At 41.4% G+C, this 17355-nt stretch overlaps 1 protein-coding gene and 1 non-coding gene across 2 annotated transcripts; one reads left to right on the top strand and one right to left on the bottom strand.

Annotated features, from left to right (window-relative positions):
* Positions 1-381: 381 nt before the first annotated feature.
* On the bottom strand, positions 382-3338 carry LOC4340247 (PTI1-like tyrosine-protein kinase At3g15890). Its single transcript, XM_015787379.3, has 4 exons — positions 3086-3338; positions 2208-2352; positions 1451-1713; positions 382-1328 (listed from the first exon to the last, which is right to left on the bottom strand). Exons 1-4 carry the CDS (start codon positions 3154-3156, stop codon positions 704-706), a joined length of 1104 nt encoding a protein of 367 aa, XP_015642865.1. The 5' UTR covers positions 3157-3338; the 3' UTR covers positions 382-703.
* A 9189-nt stretch (positions 3339-12527) lies between these two features.
* On the top strand, positions 12528-12600 carry TRNAA-AGC (transfer RNA alanine (anticodon AGC)). The gene has a single exon. It is a non-coding gene; the product is annotated as a tRNA-Ala (tRNA).
* Positions 12601-17355: the final 4755 nt, after the last annotated feature.

The raw sequence follows: 17355 nt of genomic DNA, 5'->3' as shown, positions 1-17355 counted from the left end.
CACTCTTTTTGTCTCCTGGTGGACAGGTGGTTTGCTTGTGCTACTACACTGCAACAACCAACGAGGCCTTTTACATCTCCACTATACAAGCATATGCCTACTGGGGGTGTAGGCGTGTAGCCCTTATATGTTACAGCTTCCCGTGTGAATGTTTTGCATGATCGTCTGTTTTTTAAAGTTCCATGCTAACAGCTACTTTCGTTGATGATTCTACTACTAGTATAGCTTCTGTTTTGACAAAATTAAAATTCTAAATGCCTTGTGTATTTGTGGCCATAGTTTTGAATCGTCCACAACACGCATTGCAAAATAAAACTGGTAATAAAAGGAAAGGAATTGCAGTATTTACTCCTGTGTTGTGCAGAAGTTTCAATCATAAGATACAAACACAATTCAATCATCCAGATATCAGCATTAAAGAATAATTTATATGACAACATGACCAATCATACCCAAACATCAGGCCAAGTATATGGATCTTCTATCCAGTGCACACAAAAAGCACCATGTATAATAATTCTTTGCCAAAAAAAGCACCATGTATAACTGCTAACTCATCATTCATCTAATTTCCTCTCTCCAAAAAGAGGAGAAACCTTCACAAATGACAATGCCTGTACATTTGAATCATGCCAAACCAAGCAGACCAAGCACCAATCCCACAAAAAAAATGCGACTCTACATTTCCTAGGGTACTAATCCATCATGCCGCTGCCAATTCTTGATCATTCTTGGGCACACAGTCCGAGCTCCCCTCTGGTGTTGACATTCCATGGGAACTCACCGTCGAGTCTGGCCTGAACAATTCATCATTTTCAAGCCTGGAAAGCATCTCTTTAGATTCACCTTTCAGCATCGATACAACTTCGAGCATTGTCGGTCTCTTTTCAGGTTCTCTGTGTGTGCAAGCCAGACCAACCAACACTACTCTTTTTAGTTCAGATTCAGAATACTTATCATTGAGTTTGGAGTCCACAATTTCATCGTATCTGCCATCTTTTGCCAAAGGGAGCACCCAGTTTCGAACCCCACACATTTTGGCAGAGCCCGACCTTTCCACTGGTCTTCTCCCACTAGATAGCTCCAACAGTATTATGCCAAAGCTGTAGACATCACAACCTATTGTAGGTTTGCCAAACATAATGTACTCAGGAGCAAGATAGCCACGTTGGTTTTCACTGATTATCTTATCATGATCCACCCCATCTGGGATGAACCTTATCAGACCAAAGTCACCAAGATGTGCCTGGAAATTTGAATCGAGTAGCACATTAGTAGCCTTGACGCTCCCATGGATTATCTGGGGTGTTGCGTGGTGGTGAAGATACCTGTGGAGAAGCTCATATGAGTGAGTTTCTTCTGTGACAGCTTACCAGAAGGAGAGAAACTGAGAAGCAGAGATTATGTATGCTGTGCAGTAATGAACAAAGATGAGGTTTCTTTTACTAACGCTAGAGCTCGAGCAGCACCAATTGCAATAAATGTTCTCCTCCGCCAGTCAAGAAGGCACTCTGTAGAATGTGTTCCGTGCAGATGTGCATAAAGACTTGAATTTGGCATGAAGTCATACACCAGAACGCGTTCAGGTCCATCAGCACAATATCCACGGAAACTCAAGAGGTTTTTGTGCCTCACTCTTCCCAGAATTTCAACATCTGAAGCAAATTCTGTTTCTGTCCCATTCTTTGCGCACTTCAACTTCTTAACAGCAATCTGTATAAAAAAACATTAGCAATTGAAATAATCAAGAAACCTTGTTATAGAAGAAGAATCTTCAGACGGGCAAACTGCTACAAAATTGTGGTAGGTTACGGTTAACAGTCCTTTTAAAAGACATACAACTTAGTTGCAGCCATGACAGGGAATATGTTGAGCCTTCTTTTATTGTACAAGATACAGATCTGCAAACCTGTAGCCAGTCCATCTTCCAAATTTTGTCTAAGTTGACCTGCCTATGACAACATATCCTACCTACTTAATGATAATGCAATCAAAGATCAATGCTCTGCAACCGAATAAAAAATTCTAGCTGATAGTTGTTTGGTTACTTAGTGAGACAGCTATCAATAAGATTTTCCAACGCTGCAAATTAATGATGATTCCTGGCTGGGCCAACTACAAAGCAAGATATCTAAAGGAGACAGTTGAAATTCTATTTCTTGACATGACATGTAGATCAAATCGACTGAGATGTCAAGAATAGAAACCTGAGAACCATCCCAAACTTGTCCCCAATAGACACTTCCGAATGGTCCTTCTCCAATCTTGTTATCATAGTTGAAGCTATTTGTAGCTGACCGAAGCTCCCGCAATGAAAACACCCACCTCAACGATCCGCTCCCCTCATCACTCCTGTTAAATCGAAGCCATGAAACAGAATATGAGATACCAGTCTACCACGTTTTAGCACCACGGTTAGGTAAAGTAACAATTCAAACTATTTCTTTCCCTTCAACTGATATGGTACCCACTCGAATTGACTGACACATCCTGATGATGCATCAAAAAGAAAACTACCATGCCAAATTACCATAGCATTTAATCCTACAGTATTATCGGAGCATATTTCATTTTCATTCACTTTGTAAAATCGATTATTCACACAAAAGGATTCGAAAACAGCATATATGAGAGCTACAAAAGGAATTCCATACTGAACATCACACATTTCGACAGTCTAAAACAGTAGACTGTCTCTGTTTCCCCAAAAATTCCACTAGTTACACTGCTATAAAACCACTACCTTTACAGAATTGTTCCAAAACTAAACCAAGATTTATCGTTTTTCCTATCAAATTCAGTACCAAACAGACAACTTCCAGTACCCAATCACTGGAGCAACCAGACTGCACATCATCTCTAGCCTCTAGGTTTCATCCCGTCTCATCTAACCAAACTAAACCAAACCCACCCAGGATAAGAATCGATAGACCAGCGCACAAAATCGGGGAGAATTCCCAAATCCTCCACCACGAATCACGCCAAACCCCCCGCGCTCCCACAACCACGAACCCAACAAGCCCCAAGAACACAAGAACAAGCAGTCAAGAGTAAAAAACAAAAAGAAAGAAGAAGAAATCCTTACAAATCCTCCCCGGAGCCTTTCCTCCCGCAGCAGAGCACCCTGTGCGCGAACCGCGACAGCTTCGGGTGCATCTCCGCCGCCGCTCCCCTCCCCAAATCCCGCAGACGCGCAGCGCCTGAAACGAAGAAGAAGAGAAGGAATCTTTGGAAGGAGGAGGTGGTGGTGGTGGAGCAGGAGAGGGAGGTGGACTCGCTGGACTTCCTGAGGAGGAGGAAGAGACGAGACGTCACAGCGGAGAACAGCCTCGCAGCTTGCGCTTTCGGTGACGCCTTTTTTCTCTTCTTCTTCGATTCGACTTGTTCTTCTTCTTTTTTTCCTTTTCTTTTCTTTCTAAAAAATTCTCTCGTTCGTCTTGGTGCGGTTGGCAGCCACGCCCAACGCGTGCGTGCGGCGTGGCGTGCAGTGCAAACCGTGTTTTTGTTGTCTCGGGGGGGCTACCTCACCTAACCCGTTGATTTGTTTGCCATCGCATCGCTGGACCGTCCGATGCGGATTAGGTGTTTTTTTTCCCTCTGTTATTATTACATACATGGAAGATGTACTAAACGCACCCCGTACTACATTCTTTACACGGGCTCCTTTAAAGGAACAATAGGATTCTCCAGCGACGGAGCCATCGCCCGGCTAGGGCTCGCCGACGACAACTCCATTAAATTTTAATATTTTTTAAAGTGAATTACGTTTTGTGCCATATTTTATTACCTAAGTTTCACTTTGGACCATCCTTAACCATATATTTTCACTTTGGACTGGATAAATTTACCATTGTTACAATTTAGACCACCACGAATGATTTTTTTCAGCAAAATCAACGACCTTAAACACATAAACACATCAGCAGAGTATACGGCCCAACTCCTCTATATATGATTCATATGTTTGCTGAAAGGGAAGTTAGACATGACGAGAAAAAGTTGTTCATGGTAGTCCAAATCGTAACAATGGTAAATTTACCTATTCCCTAAAAAAATAAAAAATTTACCTAGTCTAAATTCAAAAGATAGGCTTAAGAGTGGTCCAAATTGAAACTTGGATAATAAAAGGTGGACCAAAGTGTAATTTACTCTATTTTTTAATAAAGCTTGTTTGGGCTAAAATATTTTCTAACTCCACAACTGAAATGGAAAAAAAACGCATGATTAAAATGTAATATCATACAATGTAAAACTGTACATGAAAAAGAACTGCAGGAATTTTCATAACATGTGTTTGGGTGTTCCTAAAAAAAAGGTTCCCTAAAAAAAACATGTGTTTGGGTGTATCGGGGAAAAACATATGAATTTTAAAATTACATATTGATTTAGTTGAGAGATAATGGAGAGAGAAAGGTTGAAGATGTCTTGGAAATCTTAAAGGAATTAATTTGAAACAATGAGATTGGACCTCATGCTGAAATTCCTCTAAAACGTGATGCAAATTTTTCCTATCCTTTGAGATCCCTTTGAAGCAAGCCTACAATCCAAATGATGAATTAGTCCTTTGGATTTGATTCCTCCGGAAATCCTTTAATCTAAGTAAGCCCTTAAATAAAGATGGAGACCACATGTAAATCTCTAGTCTCACTAAGGCTGTGTTAAGTTCTTACTGTTGGAGTGTTGAGAGCTAATCCCTCAAGCACGTAAAATGGAGTAATTTATTAGCGCATAATTAATTAATTATTAGAAACAAAGGCGCGGCATTGCCGCGCCCAGCTGAAATTCAGCAAGCTAATTTGTCCAAACTAACAGTAATAACTATTACAAATTAAGAAGGATCCATTATATGCCCTTCCAAAGATCTCCATGCGGCATATGCACCGTACGTCCATAGCAACTTGTGATTTTGCTAGGAACCAGCACTATTCACTTTCCTTGTGTAAATTGATTAAGTCCAGGAATAACGTATTTACAAATACTATCACAACCTGACAGACAAGATGAAGTACTAAGACTGCATATTTATCTTTCGTAAACATTGTGAATTACTAATATAACAAACTCATTTGCCAATCAATCACCTCTTCTGATTTCTGAATGTATACTCAATTTATTGCCAAACATGGATTTGTTGTAGAATCTTTTCATTGTATTCAGGGACAGATATAAGGAACAGTTTTTAGAGGAACCTTCAACACAACAATTCAAAGCCAAACCACACAATATTTTAGGACCTGTAAACTGGGGCCTGCCTACCCAATCAGGGAGCAAAACCGTAGCTCAGCAATCACCATGAAGTAGTTGGCAACCTCTGATTGGCCTGATCTTTGCTTACCTATCTCTCTTGTTGACCCAGCTATACCTGTTCTGTTCTTCCTGTTGACAGTTTACTTACTACGGCTGAACTACGTTACCCCGATACGTTGATACGGATACGGATACGTGATACGGCGATACCGGGATACACCATCTTCCCAAAAATATGGATACGGGGATACGCGAATATATATATATATATATAATAATTAAAAAATACAAAAAAAAATTGAGTGTGGGATATGGACTGAAAAAATAGGAAGCAAACAGCATCAAACCACCAATGCACCAATCATCATATATATGATATCTCAGTACGACAGATTCACAGGCTCACAGCATCTCACCAAGTCACCATTTATTGAAGAGGCATGCATAAATAAGTGCAAGACTACACAGTAGATGAAATCATGAAAATAACATAGTTCTTCAAATAGATGGTAGACATTAGATAACATTGTTCACATAGTAGATGATGCAGGATTTACCTCAAGTCCTCAACGTCGTCTTCGTCGGAGGTGATGCAGGAATGATCAGAGGCAGCGGCGTGATGCAGGATTGATCAGAGGCAGCGGCGCGACGCCTCGTGGAGGAGTCTGGAGCTACTGGAGGAGAGTGCAGAGGAGGGGGCACGGAGAAGGCTGTAGGCGGCGGCGCGGCGCGGTGCCGGTCGCTGGCGGTGGGCCGGCGACGAGGCGGCGCAGCGACGCAACAACGGCGTGGTCAGGGCGGCCGGGCGGCGCTGCGATGGGGATTGGTTTTTGCGAGCGGCGGCGCGTGTGGAGGGGGAGAACGGGAGATGCGTTTTGTTCTGTGTGGTTTCGGGCTCCCCCGTATCAGTTACGTATCCCGTCGTATTGGAGGAGTATCGGTATTTTTTTAATTATCTGAAAAAGAGAAAAATGAGGGATACGTATGGGATACGTATCCGGCCGTATCCCGCACGTATCCGTATCCGGACGCGTATCAGATACTGATACGAGGGTCAGCTGCCGTATCGGGGTAACGTAGCGGCTGATGTTGCTGTGCTCTAGAACTCTTTGGCCACGACAAGTCTTGGAGACCTGGAGTTGTGGCCATTGTTTCCACAACATGAGCACCTATTATTGACAGTGGCGGACGCAGGATTAAAATAAAAATGGAACGAAGATGCTCGTCTCAATAAGAACAACTTAACCCAAAAAATACCATATTTATATTGTAATCGTATAAACATATAGTATAATCAATAAATTAAGGCAAACAAAAAAACAAAAATGATATTAAAATAAAGTAATAATTTTTGCGCCATACATAATTCATCATATATAAAAAGATAGATATTAAAATCGTAAACGCGTGATAAAGTCAGTGGCATATAATGGATTCTCTCAAAAAGATACTAGTAAACATATCAATTTGCAAATATGAGTCAATTCATAAAGAATGGTTAATAGATATCTTTTAAAAAATAAATATATGAGAAGATATCGCATACCCAGAATAAGATGATTATTATTTTGCTTAGAAGGGAAAGAGAGAGAAAAACATTAGGCACCTAACTATAGTAGGGGACGGGGGTGAGCAGTGCCGAGGAATTGACTCAGGAAAGCATCACATACGCAGGATTAAAATTGGACACTTGGGCTGCTTATTTATGGGCCAATTGTGAATTGGATGTGGTGGTAGGCGGCCCAAGAAGGATATGGAGGGTTGGGGCGGCACGGGCCATAGCTGGGCCGGCTGCCCAACCCCGCCTAATGGGTGGTACCACCCCTGCCTATTGATGATGGAAGATGGAACCAATGACGCAATAAACAAAGATGGACATCTTCTCCGTGTCCCTGCGGCTAGATAATTACTCCCCCATCCTAAAAAACTCAACCTAGCAGGGGATGTTATTCCTTTCTAAATTGAGTTTTTTTTTACAATGAGAGTAGTAAACTGGTGTGTGCGAGGTGTTATAGGCTCGTAGCTATAAATGGACATCTTGGCATCACCTCCCTATCGCCGCTAATCGCGTAACTTGCATGGAATTCGCTATAAGAGATATGGCCTTTTTTTAATTAAAAAATAAACATGTGTTTAGAACCAACAGAATCAGTACAGGTTTGTGTTAAACTGAAAATGGGATAGTATACATGAACGTATTAAGGAAATACCATCAAGCTGCTAATTAAGGATAAAAAGGAAAGAGCACATGATCAAGCGAGTTCAACAGGAAACAACAAACCTTTACTTCCATAGTTTCACTACCATCTTAAACACTGCCCTGATATTCTCTGTCCTCAATGCGACTGTACCAGATAACAACACAACTCTTGTTAGTATTTGTGGAGACCCCATATTGCAGAATTTCAATCACTTGGTACTACCGGCCACTACTCCCAGCCAAGGCTCCGAGCATCACTACTCGCCAAGAGCTTCAGCCACCTGCCCAGCACTGCGCAGCCCAGATATCATCATCAAGTAGTTGACCATGTCTGGCTGTCCGGGGCAACACCATTCGCCACCATCCAATGCACAACCTCATTGGCAGAGTCAAACAATCACTGGAGAAGTACAACCCGACGAGCATCGTGCACGCCAAGTCGGGCGAAACGCCATCCGCGGCCGTAGCGTCCAGCACGGCGAGCAGTGCGCCCGGGCGAGAAGCGTAAGAGAGCGCCGCGGTGCCCGTGATGAAGCAGGCGTGCGGCGCTGGCGGAGGCCTATTTCGTCGAGCAGGTGGAAGGCGCAGTCCGCGCTCGCGCCGTTCCCCGACTTGTTGTCATAGGGGTTCGGTGACCGCAGTGCGGCTGTGTCAGAGTAGGCGACGTAGGCCGGAAGGACAGCTCCTTGGCGAGGTCGACGAATAGGAGGAACCGGTGGTCTTGGCGGGGGCCGGAGGAGGAGGCGATGGAAGGGGGAGCGGATGGGTGGTGCGGAAGGAGGATGCGGCGGCGGCGACATCGGAGAGCGGTGGCTGGTTGCAGCCTTGCAGGATGCAACTCACGGCGGAGCGCACTACGTTTGGTCTGCGGGCAACAGCCGAATGGCGGGAGAAGCTGAGGAGCAGCGCTGGCGGCGAAGCGAGAGGAGTCCCGAAGAATAGAAGATGTCGACTTCAGATTGACACTTTTGCAAAAACCCTCCGCAAACTACGTATATTGCAACGAGGTCCACTGCACAATATGAGACCCGATGGCTGCGTGCGACTCAATCCGTCTGTGCCACGTGGCACCGCTAATCGCCCGGTAAGTTGCGTGGAATTCGGTATAAGAGATTATTTTTTAAATAGATTAATATTTTTTAAATAACTTTCATATAGCAAAATTTTGTAAAAACACACTGTTTAACAGTTTATGAAGTGTGCGTACAAAAAATGAGAGAGGAGAGGCTGGGGAGAGGAAGGAATCGTAGCCTAAAATATGTATTGAAAGTATGGTTTTAAATCTTTGGCTATAGCAGTTGACGCTATCTTCGTCTATAGCTATTTGATAAACTAGTAAGGTGGCCCGCGCGTATGCGCGGGCACTTATATTGTTGAAAGATAAAATTATTGTTTGTTCAGAAATTTTGTCTCATAGATTCAGGGCAAATTAAAGTTTGGATAATATTATTTTATAATAATTTAAGGGTTCTATTTTTCTTAAGGTATCTTAGAAAACCATTCATAAACTTTTGAGTAGAAGATGGATTAAGTACTTACGACTTTTGAATCATGTTTTTTTTTCTCGAGTAAATAAGAAACTATTGCTAGTTAATTATCATACAGTTCGTATATACATACCGTGTAGTATGGCCGCAAAATTAAAAATGCGAGTACAAGATACTCAAAATTATTTTGATTAAATCGTCTCATGAAGGCGCATGATATAGTAATAAAGGGAGGGAAGCATATGCATGGGAAAAAAAAAAGAAGAAAGAGAAAAATGAAAAAAGGGAGGGGAGGCGTACCTACCCGCGCACGTAGGTGCGTACCTATGTCGAGGTGGGACCTCGTAGTATTTAGTTTATTTTAAGATCAATTTAATCTAACGGTTTATAATATTGGACCTACCGATTTAAGTGAAAATCGAATAATAGATACTTTGATTTTTTTTCTTAGAATTTCTAATATTTGCCTTAATTTATTATAGCACCACGTGGCAGCTTGAGAGTATTTTAATGAATTTTAAATGACTAATTAGAATATTAACTGCGCAATATATTTGTATGGGACATATGGTAATATTTGTTCCAGCTTTGTCCATGTTTATATACATGTTGAGAGAAATTAATTTTGTGGCTAGCAAGCCATTAGATGTCTAATTAATAGCAATTAATTTTGACACCTATTTACAATTGTTCAGAGCAACTCTTATATATTCATCTTACGACTTTGATGATCCGTTGATCACCAATTTACTGATCACCATGGCTCACATGAAAAAAAATATGTACTTTCACTGTTTCACAATGTAAGTAGGGGACTAATTATTAAAGTCCCTTTCTCCGGCCATGTTTGTGGCTTGGCCAGCTGAGTTCTTTCTTATAAAAATGGATAAGCGGTATGTTCCATATGAAAACATATTATTTGAAAAAATAAAATAAATATATCACTGTTATTAGTATTCTTATGTTAGGCTATTGATGTTAATAAATCTATATATATATATATATATATATATATATATATATATATATATATATATATATATATATATATATATATATATATATATATATATATATATATATATATATATATATATATATATTAACATCAATATGAATGTGGAAAATGCTAGAATGACTTACATTGTGAAACGGATGGAGTAGTACTTAAGGTTTAGGATAGCTCAAATTGATGAATTATATAATTTATGTGATAGCTATTTGAGGGTATAAACGAATGAATTGACTTCTAAAAAGTTAGAATGCTGTTTAAAGAAGACACCGTTTAGAAACTTAGAAAGCGTGAAAAAAAATCCAAAATATAGAATCGGGAAAAAAAGAGAGGGCCTTAAACTCCCTTTATCACTCTTGTCGTAGTAAGAGTTCTATTGATATTCGTCAATATTGCGCTCACATTTATAACATAATGATTCCTTTCACCTGTACGATCAAATAGTACAAAATCTAAATACGACATAACACAAATACATTATAATTGTTATGTAATCAACTCTTGGTTTCAACTTAAACAGAGCTAATTATTGCTGAGAAAAACACAACCCATGGTGCTTAATTATTCTCTCGCTGCATCACACCTTTAATTTTATTTTCATGTTATTAACAAAATTAATCATCTCCATATATGATTTGATATGTGGCAAAGCGGCAGCGCTATAGCGGTTGTGATCACCTTAGATGTCTCAGACACTATGCTTTGTCACACGTGCGAAAGGCAAAGGTGCATACGTGCATTGTGCAGCGGGCAAAAAGAGAATTTTGGACGCTTTATTTATTAGCAAACAATAGATCCGATGATTATAATACTAGGTCCACCAGTTCTAGTGTAAGTGTAAATTAGTTAATATAGATTTTAAATTGTTAATTTAATGGGTACACAATATAATGGTGTAGATCTTATTTTGAAACAGTGCATTACTTGAGAATAATAGATAGACCAGTGTAATAAAAAGTAGATCCGATGATTTATATAATGGAGCCATTAGTTTAAGTGCACGTATAAATTAGTTAATATAGATATTGTTTATTTGATAGGTACACGATATAATTGTGTAAAATTTATTTTAAAATAGTGCATTGTTTGAAAATAATAGTGCAAAGTAAAGAGTGCATTATATGATGGTAGAGTCTTTGTTTGTAAAATTATGATTATTTAAAAAATATATCCATTATATATATAAATGGAAAAAAGAAGAAAAAAGGAAAAAAAAAGGGGGAAGGAAGCGTACATTCCATGTACGTATGTATATCCTCCATCTGCCAATTCACGGGAGGAGAGGATAGGTGGGACCCATTGTATTTAGTTTGTTTTTAAGATCAATTTTACCTAACGGTGTATAGTATTGGACCCACCAATTTAATTGAAAATCAAGGGATAGATGTTTTGCTTTTTTCTTAGAATTTCTAGGATTTTCTCTATTTTATTAGAGCGCCACGTGGCGGCTTGAGAGCGTTTGTCGAGAGTTTCATGGACTTATAGATGGTCTAGCTATTTACTCTTATATGACATGTACAATTTAATCGCTATAGCTTCATTTAGTTTGTTATAACTGTTTGAAAAGATTAACATGTTAAATGTCCCATGTCGCTATTTAAAACATCATTGAAAGTCTCTAGTGTTTAGTAGGGTGGGTAACACCATGAAGAGACAAAGTGGCACACATTTAGGCCCCCTTTGATCAAAGGAAATTCATAGAAATTTTAGAGAATTTTATTCTTATAGGAATTTTTCCTATATAGCCCTTTGATTCAAAGGAATAAATCCTATAAAATTCCTATGGAATGCCTAATACCATGTAAGTTTTAGAGGAATTCTAACATGAGGTTCTACCTCATGGAAACTTTCCTTTGAGTCTTTATCTCTCCTCTAATTACTGTGTTTTTCCTACGGTCCAATCAAACAGTCATTCCTGTGTTTTCCTGTGTTTTGCAATCATCTGTTTTATACTTATATTTATATCAAAATCCTGCGTTTTTCATATTTCTATATTTTCTCAGTCCTACTATTCAAATGGCCCGTAGGATGAGCAATATCCAGTTATTCATCTCGAATTGCATCTTCTACGGTTGCAGCACATGTGCAAGAGTGTAAAATCTTGAAATTCTCGTTGCCGTTTTTCTCGTCACGGCTCACATCACATCCACTCTACCGTTCTGCGGCATGTCTAGCAATTAAGTTATGTTGCAATGCAGATTGTAATCTCGGATTTGTTGGATCAACGACGCCATGTGTGGCATATTAAGGCAGAATCGTGCGTCCTTTTATGGGCAAGTAACTGCAGCGCCTGAGTTTTTGTTTGTCTCTTTGGAACGGAGGTGCAACGTCGGACAAACAAACAAGGTACGTTCAGAATCTCAGATGCAGCAACGAACACTGATGAGAGTCTGAGATACTGTCATCTTTCGGAATTTGACAGAGGAAGAGGGTGCAAGTGGGTCAAAGTGGAACGAGCTGGAGTGTTAAAATCCGTAGTTTTCAGCCCAGAAAGATCCAACCTTGCGTCCTGACAGTGACAGAAGTAGCCTTTAGTTAATATCACAATTTTAACACAGAAAAAAATAAATTGAACCAACTCGGGGATGTAGCTCAGATGGTAGAGCGCTCGCTTAGCATGCGAGAGGTACGGGGATCGATACCCCGCATCTCCATTCGCTCTATTTTTCAGCCACATTTTTTCGTGGGCTTCGCCCAGAAATTTTCTACAGTACATTGGCTTCATCGTGTACAGCATCCAGAATACGGAAAAGGGGTAATTTGGTGCGCGCAACATCGCAACTACCCGACCGCGTGTGACCCGCACGATCACATGCGGTTCACAGATGCGCGCGTCCGCCGTTTTCTGCCGCGGCCGTCTCCTCCCCGAGCTCGCGTCGCGCACGATCACGCGCACGCACCACCCGCCGGCTGCCGCCGCGGCTCGCGCGGTGGATCGGCTCCCGTTTTCCCCTCGGGCCTCGGCAACCATCGTGCCGGTGTGTGGGCGCCGTGTCAGCTGTGAAATGCGTTCGTTGGCCTCGTGCTGATCTCCGCTGCCACATGACCCAGCCAGCAACTCACGTTTCCATGTGAAGCCGTACATGACGGCAGCTCCTGGTCCTCATCACGTCTGTTCGTTCCTGGAATCTGGTCATTGTTGCTGGCACCTACCCACAACATTCAGCTATCAGCTCAGCTGTAGGCACAAGAGAGTCAAACGAGTAGCACTAGCAGACCGGCCGTCTCGTCGGAAAGATTGTAGCCGCGGATGCGCGACGCCACATTTGAGCCTACAGGGGCGCACTCCGGCAGTGATCTTTGACGTAATCTAGTGTCAATTTCACCGACTAAGTTGGGAGGCCTACGCGACAGCAAACTAGCAGTTCCCGGCCGTAAGATCCGCACTGTCTGGGGGACATGCCGGTACTCTCACCTCCTTTGCCCCCATCTCTCATGTCTCTTCTTCGGTTCTTCCACAAGCCCATGCGTGCATGCGCCACCTTGATCCCTCACGAAGTCACAAATCATACTAGTATTTGATACGGGGAGTACGCAGTACTCCCTCCGTTCCTAAGTATTTGACACCGTTAACTTTTTAGCATATGTTTGACTGTTCGTCTTATTTAAAAGCTTTTGTAAAATATGTAAAACTATATGTATACATATAAATATATTTAACAATAAATCAAATGATATGAAAATAATTAATAATTACTTAAATTTTTTGAATAAGACCAACGGTCAAGCATATTTAAAAAAGTCAACAACGTTAAATATTTAGAAACGGAGGGAGTAACTGATTTGATAAAAAAAAAAGTTGGGACTATCTTAACAGTTGCCGTAGAAAACTTTCAAATATAATTACTCCCTCCGTCCCACAATATAAGGGATTTTCAGTTTTTGCTGGCAACGTTTGACCACTCGTCTTATTCAATTTTTTTTTGCAAATATAGAAAACGAAAAGTTTTGCTTAAAGTACTGTAGATAATAAAGTAAGTTACAAATAAAATAAAAAATAATTTCAAAAAATTTTGAATAAGACGAGTGGTCAAACGTTGCAAGCAAAAACTCAAAATCCCTTATATTATGGGACGGGGGAGTATATAATATAGTTTCACCATAACTATAATATAACTTGTATATAAATATAAGTGTAAAAAATATATACAACGTTTTATATCTCATTGTAAAGCACAGGCCAACAATAACGTAGTTAAATTTTTTTTTAACTAAAACGTAATTATACGTAACTAGTGTAGTAGTAGTATAAATCTTGACGTGTCATTGTATCGTAGAAAATTCGAAAGCTATCAAAAAAAAAAAAAGTTCCCTGCTCCTATGGAACCGGATTGGTTCATGAAGCAGCTTTACTAAAAAAAACTAGTAAAATTCATTTTGATGCAGGGACAAATTAAGAGCATGGAGCCCTGGATCGAGCTGCTACACAACACGTGCACGCACGCGCGCGGCGCGCGGGACGAATCTCTCGTGCGCCGCAGCTCTACTCGATCAAGCTAGGCCAGCTACTTCCTCCGTTTCAAAATGTTTGACATCATTGACTTTTTAGCACATGTTTGACCGTTCGTCTTATTAAAAAATATTGTGAAATATGTAAAACTATATGTGTACAAGAAAGTATATTTAACAATGAATCAAATGATATGAAAAGAATAAATAATTATTTAATTTTTTAATAAGATGAATGGTCAAACACGTACTAAAAAGACGGAGGGAGTATAAAACAATCGGGACGGAGCACGGCCGGCTCGACACTTGTCAAGCTCACGCACACGTTTCCCCCTGTTTTTTGCTGCAAAATTCGCCGTAAGCGATCCAATGCACCGCGCGGTGCGCGGCGGCCCCGTGCTTTTTCAGCCCGCGAGAGGCCGCGTGGTGTTCAGTTCAGACTTCACCGATGAGGTTAAAAGTATCCAGAGATAATGTTAAATCAGCTTCGAATTGTCTATTGTTTTGGTCTGCCTGATGCTCTACAGATTAGTTAGGTTACATTGCATCTGATCATCTATGCAACAAGCTTATAATTATCATCTAGTCTAGCTGGTTAGGCTTGTGACGGAAGTTGTTATGGCTCAAGAAAGTGTCCATGCGAAATGCGCAATATTTGATGCTAAATTGACGGCGATGGATGGATCATGGATGAATGTCCTTGTTAGTTAAGGCACGTAATCTGGTGCCGAAATCACGACCGCCGTGTCTGATAAGTGTCGATCAGGAGCTAGCAAAACTTTTTTTTAATTTTTCTTTTGCGTCGTGTCTGTCACCTGCTAGGCCGGGCAAGTGCACGGAAACTGGCACCTAAAAGAGAAAAAAAAAAGTTAGAGCTTCGCCGTGTTTAGTCCAAGATAATTCTTCAAACTTCCAAATTTTTCATAACATCAAAACTTTTTTACACACAAACTTTTAATTTTTCGTCACATCGTTCCAATTTCAATCAAACTTCTAATTTTAATATGAACTAAACACAGCCCTTATATACATGGTGAGAACACCGGAAACATTTCACCTTTGTAGTAGTAGTAGCTTTGCTGGTGGAAGTGTAACGCCCAAACTTTTTGACAAAAACGTTCCACCGGTCGCAAACGGCAAACGCCTCTCTAAAGAATCATAAACCGACACCAGCTTAGTTACGTGTCGAAATCGTGCCCAAACACACTTCCACAGATTATACCTCTGCAGATCAAGCGTACTATGCAACTATGCATATTTTAAGTTACATTCCAATCGTGGTTTCAAAGTATCTGCCACAATGTGTCCTTCTCGGAAGCTAACAGCGTAGTAGTACTCGATTGGAGTATGTAGATATACATTGTCACGATCCGATCAAATTTTTTAATCGATGTGATGACGTTTTGAGCAGACAGTGATTCGCACTCAAATCCAGTTTTTAAGATTAGAAAAATGGCAGTGTTTTCTGGCCCGGTGTGCTAGAACAGAGCCGGCATGGATGGAGAGGCATGGGGAAGGATGGCGCCCATCCGGCATCCGGACCGATTGCTTGCAGCGTGGGCAAATGACCTGCAGCGCCCCGGCGAAACACGGCGAAACACCGAGCGGGGCGCGATGTCCTTGACCCGGTGGCATGATGCAGCTCAGATTCGCCTCGGCGACGGCTCACGAGAAAGAAAACGCCCAGTCGCCCACGCCCAGATGCAGCTGCCGGCGCTCATATTTCCCAATTCCCACCACCATAACCGATGGTCTGTACTGTCAACTCGATCACCCCTCAATCATAGTACGTTCGTCCGAAAATATAAAAACCTACATTCAAATGAGATATATTTTACTATGAATTTAGATATAGTGGTATATATTTTACGACGTGTCTATCTAGTTTTTATATTTTGATACGAAAAGAGAAGTAGTAGTACCATCGTTTTGTCTGACAAGCTGAAGATTCTTAAAAACAATCAATAACTATTCAGTTAATTGGGATTAAAAAGAAGGAGGTTTCATAGCTTATGCTTTATAGTAGTTCATTCTATGAATTTTTATATTTATAGATTTTTAGAATCTGGATCATTTAGTACAGCTGAAGATATTGAAAAAGATGGAGTAGCTGCTCACTATACAAACTTCCTAAACATGGCCTACGTGACAGCGCAGCCGGGGAACACCATCATTTGATCAATCGGATGTAGTCGCCAGCTTTAGGACTCACCCGGGCCCGCGCGCGTGCACAAAGCCGATCAACTAAAACCGAAACGCTGATCAAACTAAGGGCTAGTTTAGTTCCCAAAAATTTTCCCCTTCACCTATCACATCGAATCTTTGGACACATGCATGGAGCATTAAATGTGGACAAAAAGAAAAACCAATTGCACAGTTTAGCTATAAATCGCGAGACGAATCTTTTGAGCCTAATTAGGCCATGATTAGCCATAAGTGCTACAGTAACCCACATGTGCTAATGACGGCTTAAGTAGACTCAAAAGATTCGTCTCGCGGTTTCCAGGCGAGTTCTGAAATTAGTTTTTTCATTCGTGTCCAAAAACCCCTTCCGACATCCGGTCAAACGTCTGATGTGACACCCAAAAATTTTCTTTTCCCCAACTAAGCACAGCCTAAACCCGAAACACTGAGCTCGCCCACACGACACGACACGCGAAAGCAACCGTCCGGTCCACTCGCCAGTCGCCACCACGAATTCCACCCCCCAAAATCTCTACGGATCTCACGCGTCGGCGTCGATGCGTACCGGACGAGAGCCGTGCGCCCATGCGCGCGCGCTCGCTCGCTCGCGTACGTGCGCTGCGCGGCCACTACGACGCGAAACGTAGGCGCGCGCGGGGGGCCGGGGAGCAAGGGGCGCAAGGCAAAAGCGGGGCGCCCCCGTTGCCGCGGCGCGCGGCGGCAGGGGGGACATCCCGCCCGCGGCTGGGTCCCCCGCTACCCCGACACCATGTTCC

The sequence above is a fragment of the Oryza sativa genome, chromosome 6 (genome assembly GCF_034140825.1).
Source record: "Oryza sativa Japonica Group chromosome 6, ASM3414082v1".
Lineage (NCBI taxonomy): Eukaryota > Viridiplantae > Streptophyta > Magnoliopsida > Poales > Poaceae > Oryza > Oryza sativa.
Note: the sequence above shows the minus strand (reverse complement) of the source record. Positions and strands in the feature narration are given on the sequence as shown.

Bases quoted from the DNA above. Each gene is read 5' to 3' on its own strand.
- LOC4340247 (XM_015787379.3), bottom strand. From the start codon at position 3,156: ATGCACCCGAAGCTGTCGCGGTTCGCGCACAGGGTGCTCTGCTGCGGG. The intron at 2,353-3,085 runs GTAAGGATTTCT...TCGATTTAACAG, and splicing joins AAAGGCTCCGGGGAGGATTT to GAGTGATGAGGGGAGCGGAT. The intron at 1,714-2,207 runs GTTTCTATTCTT...TTTTTTATACAG, and splicing joins AAGTTTGGGATGGTTCTCAG to ATTGCTGTTAAGAAGTTGAA.